Source organism: Melanotaenia boesemani, chromosome 18 (genome assembly GCF_017639745.1).
Source record: "Melanotaenia boesemani isolate fMelBoe1 chromosome 18, fMelBoe1.pri, whole genome shotgun sequence".
NCBI classification, from domain to species: domain Eukaryota; kingdom Metazoa; phylum Chordata; class Actinopteri; order Atheriniformes; family Melanotaeniidae; genus Melanotaenia; species Melanotaenia boesemani.
Genome location: NC_055699.1, coordinates 25316239 through 25340124, shown reverse-complemented (window position 1 = coordinate 25340124; position 23886 = coordinate 25316239). Strand labels below are relative to the sequence as shown.

The 23886-nt window shown below is 39.5% G+C and overlaps 1 protein-coding gene across 2 annotated transcripts in view; it reads right to left on the bottom strand.

The window, feature by feature from the left end:
* Positions 1–13084: 13084 nt before the first annotated feature.
* mkxa (mohawk homeobox a) overlaps positions 13085–23886 on the bottom strand; it is a 30635-nt gene continuing 19833 nt past the window's right edge. For both annotated transcript variants that reach the window (XM_041967463.1, XM_041967461.1), the window contains exons 6-7: positions 13734–13767; positions 13085–13613 (exon numbers count right to left, since the gene is read on the bottom strand). In XM_041967463.1, the coding sequence (XP_041823397.1) occupies positions 13412–13613; positions 13734–13767 (236 nt within the window). In that variant the 3' untranslated portion in view covers positions 13085–13411. The remainder of the gene's footprint in view (positions 13614–13733; positions 13768–23886) is intronic.

Sequence of the window (23886 nt, the reverse complement as noted above, 5' to 3'; positions counted from 1 at the left end):
TGGTTATTCCAGAGAGCCAAAAATATTCATATGACTGGATCTGCTTCTTGTAGGGTTGCCAGCTCCCTTACTGAGTAGGAGGGAAAGGCTTAAATGGCAGCTTAGACCACTCATGCATGACCAGGGTATGCACCGACTACAGCCAAAGAGCTGCCGCTAACCCCAGGGCACCCACCCACCACATGCCATGAGAAGAAGACGAGAGGAAGACCCACAGCCCACCCCACCCGGTCCTACCCAGGTCATCCCCAAAGGGCACATGACAACTACTTCCCACTTACACCTGTACCCTCGCATAATCACTCGTTCTGGCACATACAAACTAACACAAACACACAACACAACATGCAAAATTAAAAAGGCATCTTTGAAAAGTAAGACATTAAAATTTGTGTTTGTCAAATTTAATTTAAATCAAAATATCACTGTATAAAAATTCAAAGTAGAGTTACACATACACCTTGACAGCTTTCACTTAGCACTATACAGGTTTACTGTTTTTAAAACTCATTGTTTTTAGTTCCAGCTCATGTTTGTAAAACATTGTGAAAGGTGGTGCTGGCCTTGGAATTTGGAAGGAAAAGATTTTTGGATTGTCTCACATGTCAGATAAAAATTACACCTTCACATGCCAAAACTCCCTGATCCGTCTCTCTGCCCGCCTGAAACACATCTAACTGTGAAGATAGTGGGTTTCTATAGTAACGGGGTTTCTATTTTGGCTTCACCTCAATACACTTGATTGCAATATGGCTTATGTTCTTACCCTGCTGTGTTAAAGCAGAGCAGTATAGACTTTTTGCTCCCATCCTTGCTTTACCTTAGATGTCATAAACACTGTGCCTGGTGTGAGTTTGTATGAAAGACCAACCCCCCCTTCTCTCCTCATTGCTGCTCTCCTGAGACTGTGAACAGATTGCAGAGTGGACGTATGTGTTGCACATACTTTCAACTTTGTCTTCTTGCTTGCAGGTCCAAGTGACTCCTAAATTCACTTATGGTGCTTGATACTTGGACTCTGCTTTTCCCAGCAGCTCTGCGCTCAAATATTTACATGTACCCAATCAAGCATCAGACAGTAGCACATATATATTTCAGTGAGGTCATGAGCTGCCATCCATTACCGCCTCCACTGAGTGGAGATCAAGGAGCAGCTGTTGTCTGCAGAATGGAACACATTTAAGACAAAATCAACTGTGGATTTTCCTGTGTTTCATTATTCTGTCTCCTGCTCCCTGGATCTACATTAACCACTGGGTTCCTGCTGCATTTGGACTTGCAGCTTTAGAAGAAATCTTTTGGAAATTCACTTTTTTTTTCCTTTATGCTTGTTTTCAGAAAAGAAAACATGTTATTCAAACATATTTAAATGCCATTATTACAGGTTCTCCAAATATAAAGTGATCCATTAACTTGTTTTTCACTAGCCAGCCTCAATGCTAAATCTGGTTTAGCAAGTCTACATATTAGATGTAAGGTTTCACTCGCGTGTACAAGGCAAAGATAAATTTCTTTATGTGATTATGTGATTTTGGACTGCGTCTGTTTTTTGCTAGGGGATTTGAAAAATACTGGGTGTGTTTCCCAGGTTAAAGCTTTTCTCCATCCTATTACTCCTACTAATAAAGGGAGGAATGGAAACTGTAGCCAGCTAACCTCACACTGAAGATGGAACAACAGGAAATCATGCATACGTTCTACAAAGCAGACACCGTGCTGGAACTAACGTTTCTACTTCACTTCAAATGGCTTAAATCTAGAGGATCAGTCACAGCATGGCTGAGGGCCGAACAGTCTGACCGTTTCCACCAATGGGTACGGGGTGGGTTCAGCATGTGAAAACTGGGAAGTGTACCCTAATATCCAACCCGACTCGTCCTACTTTTTTCTGACCCTTTAGTTGGGGTATCAATCTAATCAACCCGACCTCGACAGAGCTTGACACACTGCAATCTGCTTATTGGTTTAGAAAAAGTCACATTCTTTGTAATCTGGTATAAAAACACAGCAGGAACGGCTCCAAGTTTAAAGCAACATACTTTCTTTTTGTTGATTAAATCTCCTTTTAAAATGGCATCATGAAGCAACACCTAGAAGAAAGAGCACAAACTCTTGGATTATAGTTTAAGAAAGGCATCGTGCTGCGATGGAGTCATGCTGTTATGTAGCTGAGGCCTCTATCGCTAGCTGGCTGATACTCAGCTTCGCAGGTAAGGTTACGGTTGGCTGTGGGAATGCAACAAGATTACAGTTCCCAAACCGTATCCGCACCCTAACCGTTCTGCCCTGCACCCGTTAGTGGAAACGAGGCAGAAGATCTCCAAAAGGAAATAGACCCATCCAAATATCGGCCGATACAAAGGACCCTGTATGAAAAAAGCAAAAAGTCTTCCCTGTCCTAATAAACTGTATGTGAGGGAAGAGGAGTTTTTTAAGCATCAGAAACTCTCTCCTGACTTACTCATACATCTGATAAATGTCAGCCAGCTAAAGCAGAGTGGTTACAGTGAATTAAGTCGTGACCTGACATCATCAAACCAAGAATCACCCCATGACGAGATCGTGAATCCAGACAGCTCCACTCTGCAATTTTACGCCTAACATGTGTACGTATTTATCTGATGAGGGGGTGAAATAAAAATAAGAGTAGTATAAGTAACATCTGGAAGAGTGAACTCCTCCACTGGCCATGTGTGCCCATTCGATTCCAGATTTAAAGTAACATTACAGCTTTGGCTGCAGTGTGTGCTTGAACAATGTGAGACCTATTTATATTTTAGCCTTCAGAACTGGCTGCCACATTCATGCCATGCAGCCTGCCAGGCTCACAGCTTCGCACATTGTCTCTGAATATCAGATATATTAAAATATGCTCATAAAAAATCATCAAATATGTGTGTGCATCTGTGTTTAATTCCTCTGTTTTGCCATATTTTTTAGTCTCAAGTGGAAGCCTGCTTTGTGTTTCAGTTTGTTTCCTTACACAATGATCAAGGAGATGGGAGTCACCACCTTTTCCTCCTCACACTCACATATACAGTTCCACAAACATGACTGAACCATGCTCCGTCTATCAACAAAGTATTTTTGTGTTCCCAAATACAAAGTGTTAACGTGAGAGGACCTTCCCGTCTCTCTCCAGGCCACACTTGCTGCCAGACCACATTCCTTCAGCATCTGCCATTTCTTACATCTGCTGCATTGACGTGGTTTCACTAGACTCAAGTGAAGAATTTATTTAGCTTTTCTGTGATGAAATATTACACAGAGACACCAGGCCCTGCTCTCCTTTATGTCTTATTTGTGATCCCCCAGTTGTCATTATGTTATGAGTGGTTGTGGCTTCTGTTTTACTCTGCAGCCTGCCCCACACTGCTGCAGCTCACCATGCTGGTGCCCACACTGGACTTTTAGCAGTGTGGACAGCTAGTTTGTGTGGAGAAAAATTAACCTGCTGACGTTAACCTCAGTCATAGACAGTGGTTTATGCATTTCTAATAAATAAATGAGTAATTAATGCTTTATATTAGGTAATTCATCCATCTATTTCAGGGTCACCGGGGTAGGGGTGGGGGAGTAGAATTTAGCCCAAGGGGTAATATTGTTGATACCAATTCTTTTTAAAAGGGCTCTCAGAGCTAATGTGTTAATGCAAAGAGATTATTTTGAGGAACTAATGCATTAAAAAAAAAAAAAAAAACTACACACACACACACACACACAAAAACATATTAACACAAACAACAAAGTTATTTTTCAACATAAAAATCCAAATTTAGCATAATCTCTGCAAGAGAAGCTGGTTTTAGGCATGCAGGCGCCTTGTCTCAGCAGTAAATCAAATCCACCCTATACCACTTTGTCCTCCTTATTTATTAGGATTCTGACCGTTTTCAAGCCTTAAAGTCCATACATGCTTGACACAGAAGAAGGATACGCAGACAGACAGACAGACACTTTCACATCTTCTGAACCATGAATACAAGCTACTTCCTTTAGATACAAGTTTTCCTTTGTGCCTCTCTCCATCTGGGCTTTAAACTCCCCGGAGAGGAAGCAGTAGCTGCTGCCTGATGCACATACTTTACACCTCTATTTATTTTTTTATTTATTTTTATTAAAGTGAAGTGACTTATTTCGGGGGGCCTTGCGTCACTTGACACAGCAAACGTAGCAATACCACCAGAAACCACAGGAGCGGTGTTGAGCAGAATAGCTGACATGTGACCAGTGAAAGACCAGAGAAGAAGAAGTGGAACAGGAAGAAGGAGACGCAGAAGATGAGGACAAGGACAACTGTGGAGATGGTGGGAGCTTTGAAGAAAGGCTGTGTGAGTGTGTCGGGCATTTTGGGCGTTAGAGAGAAGAATTACGGCCACCAACCAAAGTCTGAAACTGATGCTGGAATGCGAACATGAACTCTGAACTCAGCACTGCCCACCAGTGGATGAATTGACTTAAAGAAGTATTACATAACTTATCGACATTAAAACTCTGCGTTTTGATGGCACAGTGAGATCTATTGTGCACAGGTCTACTCCACAGGATCCTGACCCCCTCCCTACCACTGCAGAACCCCTGGAGAAGCAAACAAGTGTCCTTCAGTTTACCTCATCCCTTCTTCTTGGAGCATCCAATGTTGTCATGTATATGGTGAAAGAAAAGGAGATAAAATGATGGTGCCCATCAGAGGAATTTCTTTTTTAAGCAAGCCTGTGGATGTGGAAGGATGATGCACTACCCTCAAAAGGCACTGTCTGAGAAAATTGCAGGCAATGTCGTTCCCTAAAGAACCCAATCCAACCGAACTCTAACCAGCCACTCAGTGCCAGGCTGAGAGTTAACCCCACATGGGAAGAAGAATAATTTTGGCATTGGAGGATGAAAGTCGAAAGGGGAAAATTGCTTCTGGTGACACCACAGAATGTGACAAGAGAAATCAAGCAAGATTTGATGTTGCCATGAGGGTTATTTTCAAAATAATACAGGGTGGCAACAAACTAGCAGAATACACAGGTTATTTAAAGAAATTTAATTTAAACTGCTGCCCTTTATATTTAAATGTGTAGCATTTCATATTTAATAATGGAATAATTCATGGTAATTGCTATGAAGGACTTGAAAAGTTGTGACCATGAACTTTGCTTATGCAGACTCACCAGCTTGTTCTGTTCTGTTTTGCAATACTGTATCTACACCAACAAGGTTTTTATAAACCAGTATTTAGGCCACAATGTTCTGCAAGGTTTAAGTTACAGTATGTCCAAAAACTATGATGACGTCCAAGGAGACAAACATAGAAGTTACAACAATATGAGAAGATGGCCTTACACCATATCTTTTAGGCTTTCTTATAATCATAACTTTCTGAGATACATATACAACCCAAATTCCTAAAAAAATGTCTGTCTGTCCAATTAAAGATTGACTGTGTTGTCTTAAGAACAGTGTTTTAAACATTTCTGATATGATTTTTTCTGCTCACACTCCAATATTTAATCCCTCCTGACTAATTCAAGACTTTTCAATTGGTAATAAAACCCAAATTCCTAAAAAAGTCAGGAAGTTGTGTAAAATGTAAATTAAAAACAGAATGCAGTAATTAATAAATCTCATAAACTCATATTTTATTCCCTGTAGAAGATCAACAAGATATCAGATGATGACATTTTACCGTTTAATGAAAAATATGAGCTGATAGTGAATTATAGTAAAGGGAGCAGTTTTGAGAGGTAGAGTCTTTCAGATGGAAAGATGGACAGAAGTTCACCAATCTAAGACAAATTGGCTCTAATAATTGTGAAAGAGTTTTAGAAAACTGTTCCACGGACTTTGAAGATACACCTTCTACAGTACATAATATCATCAACAGATTCAGAGAATCAGGGGGAATCTCTGTGTGCTTGGGACAAGGCTAGATGCTGGTGATCTTCTTCATTAAAAGCAGACATGATTCTCTACTAGGAACCAATGTGTGAACTCAGGAAGACTTCCAGAAATCTCTGTCTGTGAACACAGTTCACCCTGAAATCCACAAATGCAGGTTAAAGCTCCATCATGCAAAGAAGAAGCCAGATGTGAACAGGATCCAGAAACAGCGCCGTCTTCTCTGGATCAAAGATCATTTAAAATGGTCTGAGGCAAAGTGGAAACCTGGATGAAAATGTGAACTAGTTTCTGGAAAGCATGGACGGCGTGTCCTGCAGACTAAAGAGGAGAGGGAGCATCCAGCTTGTTATCAGTGGACAGGTGAAAAGCTGCATCTCTGATGGGATGGGGCTGCATTAGTGTCTATGGCGTGGGCAGCTTCCACATCTGTGAAGCTCCATCAATGTTGAAAAATACATGGAAGCGAGGCAACATCACCCTATTTCAGCTTTTCAGAGATGTCTTGCTGCCATCAAATTCAAATAATTTAACTGGATGCTAGATGCCAGTTAAACACTTCAGCTGTCCGCTTGAAAGCCAGATTTTGGGAGGTGTCAGCTGGTGTCTCATTAGGGTAAAAAAAGGAAAAGAAAAACTTATGTTGGCGTGAAATAAAAGGGGTTTTAAACATTCTCATGATCATTTTTAACATTACTAACTTTCATCTAGGGATTACATGTGTATATGAAAACAGATACATCCCATTAACTTTTGTTTGCACCAACAGCAGTGAAAGTACCAGTTCTCACCCCTCAGACTGCATCTCCACAGGTTCTGAAGCCTTGCCTTGATCCCTTGTTGGCAGCCGTCTTCTGGCTCGGAGCCACTGCACCTCTGGAAGGGGGTCTTGTTGTTTGTAACAGCTGTTTAGTCAGGCTGTCTTGGGAGCTCAGGAGACGGCAAATTACCAGGATTTAGGCTGTTAGGAAACAGCTGAGCCTGAGGCAGTTAAACTCTGCTTCTCCAGCTCTGTTACAGTATGTGAGATTGTTAGAAGGACTAACACATGGGATCCAGGGAGGAAATTCATAGACTTTATCCTTCAGTACACAAACAGGGAAATCCACTGCATGTGGGGCGACATGTTGGCGGGTAATAGAAGAAGATAACTAACCGGCTTTTTACTGGGATTATGTTCTTTTACAACGAGGAGGAAGAAATGATATGCACAGTTGGAATTAATGTAAGCATCGTCTTGCTTCCAGCACGGTGCAGACATCTCGGCTGTGGAAGTCGTGTGTGCAAAAATCTGACACCAGGTATCAAAGCAAAGATTTTCTGCATTCCCTCGCCCCTCAAAGACCGATTCCCGTTCTGTTTCATGAAACTTGTGTCTCACTCTGCGTGAGAGAAGTTTACCCTGGCAGCTCAACCACTCATGCTCATCCATTTCCCAATCCCCTCCGTCCAGAACAATGTGCATAACCACACATTCTGCTCTTACAAGTTCAACTGACCCTTTTTGTATAAAACTGGCATGTGTCACACTTTTTCCCCTTTCACAAAACAAAATGGAGATGATATCCACCTGGAAAAACAGCCAGCATGTCCTCATTTGGCCAGAGTTTACTTGTGGTTTGGTGTAAGCATTAGCCCTCTCCGTCTTGTTCTCGGTGGTTTCTTTAGAAGTTTATTATGAGAAATGAAGACGGGAAATATTTTTCAACTACCTTGGGTTAACTCAACAAGAACGAGACACAGAAAATGTTTCAGAAAAAAGAGATTTGGGATGTGTTATGATATTGGAATGAAGGAAAAATGATCTGATAGGAAATGATACATAATGAAAGAGAACGTAAGATAACAGATGTGGAGCTCTTCCTCGTCCCTGGGTAATGTTTTCTTGTATCGTCTAGGAGAGGCTATCACTATCATTCAGACAAACTGAGTTCCTTAGGGGAGATTTATGCTGAATTGTAGCATGCGATTTGTAAAGTAATAAGGCTTCTTCGACCTTTTGTCTCTCATGTGATTAGCTCTGGTTCACGGAGGCCTGAAATGCTTGCCTCTTCAAACACCCATGAAGTTACAGCTGATCCAAAACAGTCCAGATCCTGAAATGATTGCAAGGCCGGACCAACTTTTTAATCAGTCAATTCTTTCAGGAATCAATTAGGCCTCACGCTCATATTTGCGTCCAAGGGCAAAGGGAAGTGAAAGACAAAGTCCTGGCTTTAATGAACGGGGGCTCCTCGGAGCATCCTTCACAGCAAGGTAACTAATTACTTCAGCATGATACAGGAGTCGTATTTCCTCATCAAATGGGAAATGATTTTCAGAACATCTGCGTTCTTGGATTTCCTTCTGTGTGGTTTCACCCACTGTCGGCGCAGTCGAGTTTCTGGCGGACGAAATGGCCAAGGTGAAGTCTGGAGTCTGTCAAGCTGTGGACCGAGCCAAGCAAGTATCTCCACTTGTCTGTCTCCTGCTCCGAGATAACCGTGCAGATCCGTGACTTCTTTCAAATCTTTCAGCAGCACACAGAGGAGGCATGGATGAAAAAAGAAAGAAAAAAGGAGGGAGAGAATGGAGAATCTGTAGGAAGCGTGGAATATCACTTAGGAGTGGAAAATGTGGCTCAGAGGATCTGGGGTTTGGCCAGCACTGTGCAAAGAGAGATGAGAGGTCAGAAAAGCTGATAGGATTGTTTCAGGAAGGGTCAGTGTGAGCCATCTCATCTTTAAAAAAAGCTGAATGCTGATTGGTTCTGATCAACAGAACCCAGGGACTTTAACTGATGTCCAGTCTCATTTTGGGAAAAGCATCTTTTAAATCCCTGTGTTTTTTTTTGTTTTTTTTTTTAAGTCTTGCTTACTCTTTCGCTATCTTCATCACTCTGCATTTTCCTGGTATGACGGAGGTCTTGGCCTCGGCTTCGTGGCAGAGCTCAGGTAGCGGTGGCATGGTAGAGCCATTATTACACAGGAAGGAAACAGGAGCCCTGAGGGAAAAGACACACCTAGGAAGTGTGAGACATAAATTCAGTCTTTCCTTGGCCTCCTTGAGATACCAGACTGCACAAAGGCTTGATTGTCTATTGATGCTGTCATGCAGGATCCACATCACCACAATCGTTCAAATCATCTGTGCAGACTCAATGTTGGCCTTCAAAACATTTTTCAAAAACATTTATTGTTTGTATGTGACCTGATCCTTAATTCTCAATTTTCTATCTAAACATGGCAAAATACACAAGTGATGGCAAACACTGGGGCATAAAGGTCTGGTGTGTGGAGCGTAGATAACCTCAGATCACTGGTGGACACGCTCAGCGTTCCTTCGTTTTTTCAACGTCTGTCACCTAAAAGAAGTAAAAGTTGGATGAAATGTGACATGACTGTTCAGACTGAGGTCACTTTGAAAAAGATCATATATGTACCAGATCTAGTATCACACAGGAAAGTGACCTGAGTTGTATTTGAAAAATTGGATTTGTGCTGTTCAGACTAATAAATGGATGTGATATGGGTCACATATGGGTAAGAAAGTCAGGTTTGAGTAACTTTTGCCTGAAGTGTGAACCCAGTCTTGTAAATGTGTGTCCAGTTCTGGTCCTCAAGGACCACAGTCCTGTGGTTTTTAGATGTCTCCCTGCTCCAACACACCTTAATGGTGTGCTGTAGAAGCAAACATCCAAAAGCTGCAGGACAGGGGTCATTGAGGACCGACTTTGGACATCCCTGTTTTATGGGTACGGTAGGGCCGGCACAGCTGATGCTGATGAATTGTGCTCACGCATTTGGGCATAGGGCGACGGCATCCTGTTGCAGTTCCTCTTCCTCTTACCGCACAAATTAGGCGAGAAGCTCCAGAAGTGCGAAAACACGTAATCACAAACCAACTAATCACAAGCGAGTACTTCTGTGTAACTGCAGTGCAAGCAGGGGTGCAGAGCATACAGTGGTGAAGCCATAACGACCTTACGCAAGTATAAATCCAGCTTGAGTCTTCACCAGGGGTGCCCAAGTCCAGTCCTCAAGATCTACTATCCTGCAACTTTTAGACGCAACCTTTCCCCAACACACCTGAATCAAATCAATGGCTTGTTACAGGCATCTGCAGAGCTGAATGACATGTGGATGTGGGACTTGAGCTATTTGATTCAGGTGTATTGGAGAAGTGTTGCATCTAAAAGTCTCGAGGACTGGACTTGGGCTCCCCTGGTCTTCACCCTAACCCAGTGTTTCTCAAGCCAGGTCCTCGTGACCCACTGCCCTGCATGTCTTTGACGTGTTCCTACTCCAACACACATGATTCAAATGAATGAACGTCCTCATCAAGTTCTTTGCAGACTGTTAACAAGCCATTTATTTAATTCAGGTGTGTTCAAGTTAGGTTAATTAAAACATGCAGGTCAGGGGGTCCTGAGGACCAGGATTGAGAAACACTGCGCTAACCATAGGCCATCACAATGACTAAGTGGGTGTCACAAAGCTGAAAGTAAAAACGGATAACTTAGACACAAACTCTTTTACTTATTAAACTAAAATCTGTATCTAGGTAAGCGAAACTGTTGAGTTAAAAATGTTATAGAATTAATGCAAGAAATGTGATAATGCATTACTGAGCTGCATGGACGGAAATTATTGTTTGTTGTTTACAAGAAGTGTTTACTTTTTATTTCACATATATGTCCAGGATGTTAATTGACTCTAAAAAGACCCAACCAGGGACAGGAGTTAAGAATTAGCTCTGGCTCCAGCTCTGTTTGCATGGCATCAGCTGCAAACTTTTGTGACTATGTACAAACACAATGTCCCTTTAAATAATTCAAATAAATAAATCATATTGCCCCTGTTTAAGAAAATGAAAATGGTCTTTTTTTCTGAACAGTGTTTAGCACACTTATCTTGCAAACTCTTGTTCTTCATGAAGAGAACTTAAATAAAAAGTTAAACTGTTTGGTGTTCACATTTATTCTCTACAAAGGATTTTAACTCTTCAAATATTTCTCATGTATTTCCTGTTTGAAGGGAATAAAACATTTTCTATTGTTGAGTTCAGCTGTACAACTTACTGATGCTTTGCTGAGATCCTCAGTCCTGGTCCCCAGGGGCCAGTGTCCTGCAGGTTTTAGAAGTTTCCTGCTGCAACACAACTGGCTCAGACTCAGACGTGTGGAGAGCTTGATATCAAGCAGGAGGGAAACGTCTAAAACCGGCAGGAAACCAGACCTCACAGACCAGGATTGAGGATCCTTCTGTGAAAATTTTCTGTGGACAGACAAAACAAAACCTTTTTGGCAATGCACACCAACAATTTGTTTACAGACAGTGAAACGAAGCTCATAAAGGACAGAAGATGTCCCAACAGGTAATCCTGGCGGAGGATCCGCAATGTTTGGGGCTGCTTTGCTGCTTCTGGTACTGGAGACCTCAGACGCATCACGGGAATGAAAAAATCAGAGCAGGTTACGTAACAACTATCGTCAAGCAGAGGCCTAAAAAAAAGGATTGAGCGTGTGCAGTTATAAATAAAAATGAATAAATAAAAGATGCCACTCATTTCATTCTGATGTTTATTCATTGCTGTGACCAAGAAACAACTGTTTTTATAAAAGATATTTTTACATAAGCGCAAATCAGACAATACAAGGAGATATGTATTTGGTCATTGGATCGAAAATCCAGTCTCCATCAAAACAAAAACGAAAAACTCAATTTATATAACTTAACAATAAAAAAACAAACTATGGTCACACTTCCTTTGTTTTGACAAAGTCTGTAATAATAATAATAATTTATAAGTTTAATACTGTTGCTTCCATTTGTCAGCGTTGCTGTGAACGCAGGGTTTGTGCTGGAGAGAGTACCGACGTCATGGCCGTAGGAACCCCAACACGTTCCCCCCTCAGGGTTCTCATGGGAGGCGAGAGGGTCACGAGCCGCCCAGAGGTTCAGAGGCGCGATGAGAAACCCGAGGCGTGGGTTACCCCGCCTGGATCGGGTGGATAAAAACACCAGGGGGAGCATTTCATTATACTAATGGAAATATCGGTTGTCTTTATTCTTTTCTTTGACTTTTCTTTCATCGACAACCACAAAGTTTAAGTGCAGCTTTTATTTAACAGTTTGCACATTCAAGACGAGTAAAAAAGGAAAAAAAAAAAAAAAGTCATTTTGTGCAGCTTCACTCCCTGGACCACAACAAGTCTGGGTGTCATAAAAATAATATAACAAACTGCACAATTATGAAAGAGTGTACATTTGGACACATAAACAGTACCTTGAAGATATACATCAAATTAAAAAGTCAGCACAGAGAGTCAACCTTCGTTTTTTCCATCAGTCCAACTCGAGTTTCCCCGTTAGCATCGTTCACCACGAACATATGGATGAAGCTGAATGAGGCATTAACAAAGACTGGCTATGAAAGCATAATACTGAAATGGAGGTTTGAAGTGGGGAAAAAACAGAAAATCCAGCCTTTAAGTTCATCCTCTGACTTCTTGTAAACAGTCGTTTGAAGGAAACAGTACAGAAGCTCATTCCTGCTACTAAATTAATAATAGTGACAACGTATCTATTAAAGTCATTATTATGAATGATATGTTATAATTATGAGATAAGTCATAATTCTGAAAGTCATTATTATGAGATAAAAGGTTAAAATTAAGTTGTATCTGATGACTTTTTATCTCATAAATATGATGTTTTATCTCATAATTAGGTAGTTAAATCTCATAACTATGAGATACTTTGTCAATATTTTTCATTTACAAGCAGCATGAATGAGTTGGCTGAGAATTGCTTTTCTTTTGTTCCTGGTTTTGTTTTTGCTTCTTGTTCTGTGCACAAACGTGAAAAACCATTACTGATAACTCAAAGTAAAAACATCCCTTTTTAGGTCAGAGCCTTCTCCTACAGATGTGTCTCCAGCTGAGCGCCTGTGCACGTTTCAGCCGCTAAAAGCTGCGATAAGAAAGGAATCCTTCAAGGCCTGGGTGATGATGATGATGATGATGACAAGGAGGAGGAGCTGGTTTGCTTATCTGCACGTCCACGAAGGCCTGCCAGAAAGCAGAGTTCCACCGAGACAAAGCAGAGTTGCTCTACAGTCTAAATGACGAGTCCAGTCAAAACAAGAACAAAGCCTTCGGCTAATCCGAGCTGGGCTTTTATTCTGCATGTGCATCTGTGCAGGTGTGTGTTTTTTGAGTTTATTGGTGCCTCATCAAGTCTTTAAGGCACACAAAACAAATCTCCTGGTATCGGCACGACTCAGTGAGTTATCCGTCTAAAAAGGAAAAACAAAGGCACTTTGGCAAATTCAAAATTTGAAGCATAAAAAAGGAAATTTAAAAAAAAGTAAAAAATAAGTTAACATTACAAAAGTGTTGCGTTTTAGGAAATGCTGCAACACTCTCAAAGGATGATCAAGGCCTCTTTGAACTTCAGTCCGTCTGGTTTCAGAGGGAGTTTATTTGGACTCCAGCGAGTGAGTTTGCTGGTTTGCATAGAGGGATGGGAGGATGACGTCAGAGCTAATATTTCTGCATCAGCGGCACTTTTACAGTCTTGATCTCTGCTATATGGGAGGATTTCTGGATGATGCAGCTGGTTGTCCCAGAGACGCCGTCCTTCCCCTGCGCCAAGTTGGTCAAGGCCATGGCGGCGTTGATCTCCTTCCAGTACGTCTCATCTTTGCCCTTCACCTTCTCCTTCTGCGTAGCCGCAACGCCACCGCTGACGATCACAACAGGCAAACACACAAAGAGAAAGAACACAGAGAGCGTTAGAGGTCAAGTTCAGCTTATAATTGGAGGGTTTTTATCTAAGCTGTGAGGTAAAACAAAATCCACTCACTTGTCACATTTACTTGATCCATAGTCTGTGGTTTCTGAAAGCACAAGAAGGGAAAAAAGGGTCAAATCTGCAAGTTTTCAGGGTTCAGTGAAGATTTCTTAAAATCTTGCAGGTTTTGGAAATTCTCTGCTGGACTATGCAAACATGTGTTGCTCTGTTTTCTTTCTTCTTAAAACAAAAAAACAAAAAACGGATGCTTTCAAGAAGCCGTCAAGCAGCAAAATGTGACTAACAGGACTGAGTTGAAAGATGTTTCTTATGACTCATAAACTCCATTCTGTAATATTTAGTTGGAAAACAAATGGGCCCGGGCCAACGTAAGTGAGTTGTCTGAGCAAATCAGATTGAAAATGACCGAGTGTAAAAGATGTAAGTGGGAAAGAAAAGCAGCAAAGTGAGTCAGAGAGGGAAAGATGGATGCCTCCTCCTGCTCAAATGGGAGCAATCTCTATCTCATATGTTAAACATTAACCAGGAATAGCAAAGTCATTAAACAATGAAAGCAAACTTCTCTTTAGAGCAGCCAGTGTGTTTACTTCAGCATGTTTTCTGCAAATCCTGTTTTAGGTGAATATGATGACATGGGCTTGGCGTTTCATGAAGTATTAAAACAGAGCCGAGCATCTGGATTTTAAAAGCCCTGTTTTTAAATTAAACACGAAACTAAAACTCGGTCAGATTTAAACCCTGGTGGGTCATTTTCATGTCCTTTTAGTTAGTTGTTGGTCTCGATTCCGGTTTTGTTTCCCCCATATGGGGTTTGGGATAAGAAAGTGTTTCTCATTAACATCTTTGAAATCCCAGGTTGAATATTTAGAAAAGGTCAACAGGACCCTGAGGAACAAATTAATTACCATTTTGGTCCCTTAGAGGACAAAAAAGTCCCCTCCAAAAACTGCTATAAAAGCAATATGATTTATATAGTTTATTCTTTTATTTCTTAAATAATTGAAATAATTTTCAAATAGTTTAAATGCCAGTTTGATCACATATCACTATTTTCATGAAAACATTTTCCCATATAATACATATTAGGGTAATTTTGTTGTTGATATTTAGACATTTGGTCTTAGAAGTCATCATAGAAGGGGAGGGTTTTATTTGTTTTATGGAAAATAACTAGTTTTCTCTTATTTTTTTTCCAATAAAACAATGACAACACGTGATCAAATGAACATTTAAAAGGTTTAAATAATTAGAATAATTACATATTTAGTTATTTTGATAAGGAATGACATTGATGGAAAAATCTGATTAAAAAATGGGGAAAAAGAATCTGTAATGATTTTATAACTTTTATAGAGGACTTTTGTCCTCTAATGAGCCAAAAGGGTAATTAGTCAATTGTAAAACTGATCCTGACGAAAAAAAAAAAAAAAACAACTCAAAAACAAACATATAACAAAACCCCATCAAAATCAGTTTTATTACAAATGTTTTGTATATAGACAGTATATTCAGTATGCAGTATAATTTAGCATACAGAAATTAACTTTATGAGAAGTGTGACATTATGTGACAAAACTGGCATTTAAAGGGTTAAAATAATTTAAAATTAATAAATGATATAAGCAAAAAAAAAAAGAAAAAAAACAACAAAACAAACAAGCAAAAACATACAAAGTGGAAAAATGATTAATGTATCGTATGTGTTGTTTTAATAGCAGCTTCACAGCCTGCAGCCGTTCCTACGCGTGGTCATCAAACTCCTCCACATCGCAACAACATCCACTGTCACACATTTACTTTCTGCACTACATTAACATTTTACTGTTCATCACACTGATAGTACTGTACATAGTACTCAATGGCAGGATTCATTCTGTATCTCTTTATATAGATACTGTAACTGTAATTCTTCTTATTGAGATTTTTATCTTTATCTTTTCCTTTCTATGGAGCGACTGTGTGCACACAATTTCCTCCGGGATTAACAAAGTATTCTGATTCTGATTGTACACGTTTTTGTCCTTTAATGAACAGGAAAAGTCAGTAAATTATAAATCTGCACAAAATAATCATCATTATCATTGAGTTTTGTTACTGAAGGTTTTGTTTATTTAAGACTGATCTTTAAATAAAACCCCTGCCAACCAAATAATGTTTAGAAAGCAACTATTTTCTTTTTAACACACACAAAAAAATCTAAATCATGTGATCAAAGTGGAATTTAAAGGGTTAAAATAATTTGAATGATTAAAAAAAAAAATAATTCAGGTTTATGTAGCAGTTGTTGGGAGATGACCTTTTGTCCTCTGATAAACTAATGCGACCTGGACCAGATACAGATGACAAAAATATTCAAAAACAGTAAATTCTCTAGAAATTTCCATCGAGTCGTGTGGTCTAAAGTAATGGCGTATTACCCGGGTATGCCCAGTCTCCCGTAGCAACACACCCTTTGCCACATTTCCTAATAAAGTCTGAATCTGAGCTGCCGTTTTAACAAGCGCCCCCCTCGCCAGGCCTTCCTCAGCGCTCTCTTCTGCTAATGAAAATCTTCATTTTCACAGGAATTTCATTCCCATGATTTCAAGGAGGGACTGTAAAGGTTTTTCAAGGACACTGTTCGAAGTGTCAGCAGCAGATGGCCTAAAGCCCAAAATCCTCCACCGTCGCAACAAACACACACAAGCCTTTACTGGTTGGGCTTTGTCCCCTCCAACCTCGCTTTTCACTAAAACTCTCCACAGAGTTTCCAAATACCTGGATCCAGCATTCAGGACTTTGTAAGCCTCCATAAGCACCTAATTACCCTACGCTCCTTGCTCACTTCCCCTAGATGTCATGACCCATGTTGACAGGGCAGGGTCTGCGATGCCGTGGGCTAATGTGGGCCTGATAATGAAATTTCCTTAGTTTTCCAATTTGTTTTGTAATAGTTGTATTCCACAGAGAAGAGACAGACTTCTTTAGCCACAATTTTCTTCTGTTGATCATTCTTAGAAGAAGAGAAGGAATGTCTGAGCACATGTGTGCTGGAGATAAGGACGTGATAACCCAGAGGTAAAAACCAGTGGATGAGATTTTAGGTTTTAGTGGATCAGGGAGTTCCAACAATATGCTCACGTTCTCACTTAGCCACAACTCTCTACGGTGCTATCCTGGCCTCAGAGTTTATCAGTGAGTCTCTCTCCCCTGCTCTCTAATCCTCCGTCTCCTTATCATTCATCCTTTGTTACAGAGATTTGCTGTAATACTGGCTGATCCAGATACTTGAAAGTGACCATTTTAATGCAGCTAATCCCAAATAAATTATGTTTTCTGTCTGTTCTAATAAAGACTGAGTTTTGTTGAGAATAAAGTTTTCTATAATTTATCTGTTAACTCCAACTTTTAATCCTTTCCGACTATTTTGTCTGCTTGATTGTGTGTCAAATAAACCCAAATTCCCAAAAAGTTTGTCTGAAACCCTGAAATCCACAAATGCAGGTTAAAGCTCCATCATGCAAAGAAGAAGCCAGATGTGAACAGAATCCAGAAACAGCACCGTCTTCTCTGGACCAAAGCTCATTTAAAATGGTCTGAGGCAAAGTGGAAACCTGGATGAAAATGTGAACTAGTTTCTGGAAAGCATGGACGGCGTGTCCTGCAGACTAAAGAGGAGAGGGAGCATCCAGCTTGTTATCAGTGGACAGGTGAACAGCTGCATCTCTGATGGGATGGGGCTGCATTAGTGTCTATGGCGTGGGCAGCTTCCACATCTGTGAAGCTCCATCAATGCTGAAAAATACATGGAGGTTTTAGAGCAACATCTGCTCCCATCCAGACAACGTCTCTTTCAGGGAAGACCTTGCAGATTTCAGCAAGACAATGCTGAACCACATCCTGCATCCATCCATGATTTTGTTTGTTTACATTTTAACAGCATGGAGTTTTAGGTACGTGAATAATGTAAAGAAGGTATCTCATCTGCACTTTATCTGCTGTCAAGATTGTCATTTATATATATATATATATATATAGATATATATATATATCTATCTATATATATATATAGATAGATATATATACGTACAGTATATATACTCCCCCCACAAACAAATAACATGAGCTCGGTGTTTACAGCTGCTTACGTAAAGATCTGTTGGTGACAGCATAAACAAGGTCAGTAGCAGCAACATCAAAGACAAGCAACACGCAAGAGAAAGTGTGTATTTGTGTGTTTCTGTGAAGTCACTGTGGGCTGTGCAGTTTTTCCATCCACAACTGTTCAGTGTTTCCAGTGTGTGCTAGGCGTTTTCTGACTGGCTGCTGTATTCACAACATAAGAAACAGTGTTTCTTTAGCAGGTGGAGGTGTGGATGCAAAGTGACCGTGCACCCCAGGAGCTCCACATGAGTCAAGGCACCAGTCTGGGTCCTCTGGGAACCCCTAACCACAGAATCTGGACATGTTCCACTGCATGCAAAAACTGTATTTCCAAAGCCCCTAGCCTAAAATAATCTAAAACTCAGTTTTTTAAAAACACAAGTAGCGCCAACAACTCAATAAATCTCCAATAAATCACAAAGAGCCTCTATTTTTTCTTTTTCTTCTTTTAGTTTTTTATTTGCTTTACTACCTTGCTACTGACTACTCCGTCAACTTTGCTGTTTCCTTTGGGTTCCTCTGACAGCGGGATTTCACGGATCGCCAAAGGGGAAAGCTAAGATGCCTGATGGTTTCTGGCGTGGTGCAAGTCCAAAAATACTAGCTCACTTAACGTTGTGGCAGGATGATGAAGGGAGAGCAAAAAGAAAGAAGAAAGAACGGTTTTCACAAATTTCTGTGAAAATGAGGGAAAACAAGCAGGGGATGACAAATTAGAGAGGGAATGATGTTCCACCTGCTAGGATGATTATACAGAAGAGTGGCTGGATATCATCATTACCATCTGGTGCTGTTGTTAGCAACACACAACAATAAACAAGGCACATCCTTCTGCACAAACCATGGGCTGGGCAGAATTAGGCAGACAAATAAACATACTAACACACATACAGGAATTTTATTAGGTTTCAATCTGAAATTACTCCAATTTAATGTCAATGTTTAGTCACTGATAATTGATATCTATGGGAATATTTAATTAAAAGAATGATAAATCAAAGGCTTAACACTCCAAACCACTTTTTCTATTTTTGTTCGCCTGTTTTTTTTTAAGTAAAATGCATGTAGAAGCTCACCCCTTTTTATCGCCAAAGGGAAAAGCTAAGATGTCTGATGGTTTTTGGCTTTGTGGAGGAAGTCCAAAAATACTAGCTCACTTAACATTGTGGCAGTCACCAAGCAGACATGATGTTTCCAGGCTCAGCTTCAGATTACGAGGCTAAAATGATGTAAAATGAATGTATGAATAGATATAGCAGCATAAAGGCCGACCAGAAGAAGAAAGCAGAATTTATAACTAACAGAACTTTGTAGAAATAACACACAGATCAACAGTGACCAAACCTTTTCTCATCTGCATCATTCTCTCAAGTCTTGGCTTTCAGGAGAAAAAATAATGGCACTGAAACAAAAACAAAGGAGCATTTATTTTCTTCATTTCAGACACACATAGAACTTTCTGCTCTCATTTTAAGCTCTCTGATTGGTAGGAAGTTTGACAGGAAGTGGTTTATCATTTCCAGGCCAAAATAGAGGTCTCTTAGCAACATAGTGCTAGTGATCTTTTAATGATGAAAAACATCTCTGATAGAACTCAACATGTAAAATACAACAATCTTTGTTCTCATGTTTTCTTTGTTACACAGGGTGTTCCACAAGGCTCTATTCTTGGCCCCCTTATTTTCACTCTATATAAATGATGTAGGCCTTGATTTAACAGATAATAAAAACCCCTTCTATGTTAATGACATGCTTATCTACTCTTGTGCTTAAACACTTGTAAAAGCTGTTGATACCTTATCAGAGCCCTACATTGGGACTGGTACCACGTCGGTCAAAACCCAAAACAGGCTAATACGGGGTGCTGAGCCTTTAAAGACTTGAATGGAAAATATAAATAAAGGGAGGAAGTGATGAAACTTTGTCTGAAATGTCTGAGCCGTAATAATCAGAATGCTGTCCATTCAAATCGCCCCATAAATCAATATTCTGTAATCTCCAAAGTTTACGAACTGGTTTGTCTCCTGTTTGTGGGAAACTTTTACTTTTATCCTTAAACAACAGATCTGTGGTCTTAATGGGACTTTTCTTGTAAAGATTAGCAAAATAAATGAAAAAGATTGTTAGTACTGTAACATTGATCGATGCCTTCCAAAATAATTAATATAACCATATTGTGTAACTGATTGGCCCAAGAGATTCATGAAATTATAAAAACAAGGTTGCACATTACTTACACTTACACTCTTTTTGTTTCCATTTCTTAGCTTATTTGAGGCTGTTATTTATTATAAATGGCAAAAACTAATATGAATAGTATGCAAAAAAAAAAAAAAAAAATCCAATAATTTGGATTTCTGCAAAGGCAATAATGACTAAAAATGGGTGTCTTGATCTTCATCTGTCATTAATTTAGTTTTGTGTTTTAGTCTGGATCAGACATCTGCTCATATTAAACACAATGAATTAAAGTTTTCTTTGGTGAAAATATGGAACTAGCTAACAAACAGATGAGAGGCAGACGATGTTGTGATCTAAGGCGAGCATATGGAGGAAAACCTCGTCTTTAATCTGTTGCAGGAATCAGGGCTCCAAAACATCCTTTTAAATGAAAAGCTGATGGCGGTATACATGTATGACCTTCAGACTGACTCGGGTAATGAGGTCAACACGTAAATCAGAATGAACTGGAATAATCTGGATTATAAAGAATTTGATTTTACTGTTTCATTTAAGTCTTGAGATGACATGTTGAGGACTAGCTTTATATAAAAAACTACATGAAACTGAAAAATCTCTCTCAAGACACTGAAATACATCCTTTTGATTAAGCATGAACCTTGTTTAAGGAATTGGTGAAAAAAAAGAGATGTGTGTGCACTAATCCCTGGTTTTTCCTTAAATATTAGTAAGTGGTCACACATGGGCCTGACATATATTCTTGGAAGCTGAGGCTGGATCCTCTTGATGACCTTTTATCATGAGCGCTGCTTCTTTTCTTAGCTCACGACGGACCAGAAAACTTCTACTCATAAAGTTGAAAGCTTCAATGCAATTTGTTAAAAGATTCTTTGGTTATTTGGACAAAATTATCTACATAATATAAATTCCTTTTCCAATGAAATTGGGACATCGTCTAAAATTTTTCAATACATCACAAAGACAAAATTTATAGTTCACAATGATACTTTTTTTTTTTTTTTTTTACTTTGATGCAACATGTTCCAGAAAAGCTGGGACAGTTTCTTATTAATTGTAAGGGACACCTCAGTTTATATAAGTTTTTGTCACCATTAATTTACATATTTGCACTAAATCTTTTTTACCAAATGGAATTAGCTTTTTTGACCCTGTTTAAGTTTGCACTTTATCCCAAGCATATGTTGTAATGCATTTTAAGAATCTATTTTAATCCTTTTTATCCTAATAAACATTTTTTTAACTGTACATGGTCTTTGAAAAATAAAATATTAACCCCTTAACACCTGAATTTATTAATGTAAATACAGTAGAAAATCAGGGGAAAAAAAACAAACACAAAAAGACGTTAATAAAATAAAATAGAAATTAAATCATTTAATAATTCAAGATGAATAATACAATTTATGTAAAAAAATACACCAGTGTGAGTAAAGGCAAAAAGATCAAATAAATCAGTGATAAAAAGAAATAAAATAAACAAAAGCTAAAAATAAGCAGGCATCAAGGGGTTAAAATGAAAGAAAAACTGGTTTTTATGTTTTATATAAATGTGTTGTTGGAAGTGGAGTTTGTAAAAAATCTCTTTTCTTAGGATTTCTGATGCTTCATAATCAGAGTACCTAACACATTGCTAGAAGTCATTATTAGTAACTCTGAAGTCCTCCTAAATGTCAGTAAATGATTGGTGTGTGGAACTAGTTTCCTTCAGTGCGACCGGGTGGAGGAAGCCTGATGAAGCTGGACACACACAAAGAAATCCAAACTCAACTGATGAAGTAAAGAAATGAGCTCAGCTGATTTCTTTTAAAGCACCTGATGAGAAACAGAGCAGGATCGGCTCGGGTCAGAATGAAGCCAGCTCGGCGTATCGTTACGCTGCCTCTTTGAGGCCCCGGACAGCAAGTGAAAAGGTCTGAGGATGAGTCAGGAGGTGCTGCAATTACAGATTAGTCATAACGCTGCGCTGGACTTCACCTCTATTAACATCTGTGCCATGAAACACAACTTAGCAGATCCCATCGACATCCAGATGTGTGACTGCTCACATTTACTGGTTTAGTTCTAAAAGAAAAGAACAAAAAAACCCTCAGACCACAAACTGTACCGTCTGCTTATTTTATCACTGATTTAACACTTAAAAACCTCAAACCATTTCTAATTTTTTATCTGGTGTTCTTTGTAAAACTACCAGTAGGAGCTGAAGCTTTTAATCCCAGTCACCAAGCAGACATGTTTCCAGCCTCAGCTTCAGATTATGAAGCTAAAATGATGTAAAATGAATGTATGAATAGATATAACAGCATAAAGGCCGACCAGAAGAAGAAAGCAGAATTTATTACTAACAGAACTTTGTAGAAATAACACACAGATCAACAGTGACCAAACCTTTTCTCATCTGCATCATTCTCTCAAGTCTTGGCTTTCAGGAGAAAAAATAATGGCACTGAAACAAACAACAGAAACTATTTCCACTGTTTCCACTTTTTCCTCATTTCCAGTTTTTTCTGCTACTATTTACCTGCTATCCTCACTAAACCAACTCCAGCTCAGCTGCTTTTTGGCGCCACCGTGCATCAGAAACGTCTTCTTGGCTTCATTCCAGCCATAGAGGAGCTTTATTTTTCTTCTTTTCAGACACACATAGAACTTTCTGCTCACTGGTTGATCTTTGGCTGCTCCTGATTGGACATTACCGTCAATCTAAGCTCTCTGATTGGTGGAAAGTTTGACAGGAAGTGGCTTCATCATCATGTCCAGGTCTAAATAGAGGTCTCTTAGCAACATAGTAGTGATGGTGATCTTTTTTTGATGAAATGTGATAAATAATGCTGTTATCATGGATCATTGTGGATTTACTAGATAGAGTCTCTGAATAAAACTACATTTAGTGGCTGGATTGTAAACCTCCTGGACGGGATAGAAATGCCTGGAAAACTTCCGTAGATCACCTAAAGGGTAAAATATCCATCCCAGAGTTACACACTACCCCTCCTGAGAAACTGATAACAATATAAGCGATGACCCAGAGGAGTTTTAAGGGTTAAGCCACAGTCTTTAGCAAGAGGTGCGAGACTCATGCTTTTGGCCTTTTATATCTATCTTCTATAAATATAGTATTTTCTGGTGATGTGTGCTTTTTATAATGTCAAAAAGAGTCTGTAAATGAAGTTAGAGATCCCTTGGCAACCCACCGCCTTCTGTTCTGCCAACTCGACTTTTATACTCTCCCTCTCTCTGTTTCTTCTGGTGCTGAATAGGTTTTGAGAGTCAAAGAAAAAAAACCCAAACTGTCAATTCCACTCAGTTAGCCAAAGACATCATACATGGTGTGAATTTAATGCCTTCTCCATTTGCCCAGACAACATTTTCATCACTTTAAAAATGTTGAATAATTAGCTTCTATGGTATTAAAAAGACCAAACGTGCAGCGATCCAGCCAGACAGATACCGGCTGCTTATTCTGGGCTCAGTTTTTTTCCACGTCTGCCCAGCAGATGACACACTGGTGAGCTGCGGTCAGGCCAGATAACCGAGCAATGAGGATTGCCTTGTGCTAGATGGAGAAATAATAACAGCGTTTTAGATGTTTAAACACTGCCAGGTCGTCATTGTGTTTACGAGTGCCAGTAAACAGAGAAATCAGGGCCCCAAAAATCAGCCAAAAAAGAAAACGCTGTAAATACGTTGTCATGGCAAGTGTGTGTCTCTCTATTTGGGTGTGGGTGGTTTGCCACAATGTTGCGGACAACCAAAAAAAGAGGAATCAACAGGCTCATCATGAGGAACCAGGGGTTGGCGAGGCAAAAGATGATCATCACAATAAGGATAAAAAGTTTTCATGTCTGATGATGAACACATG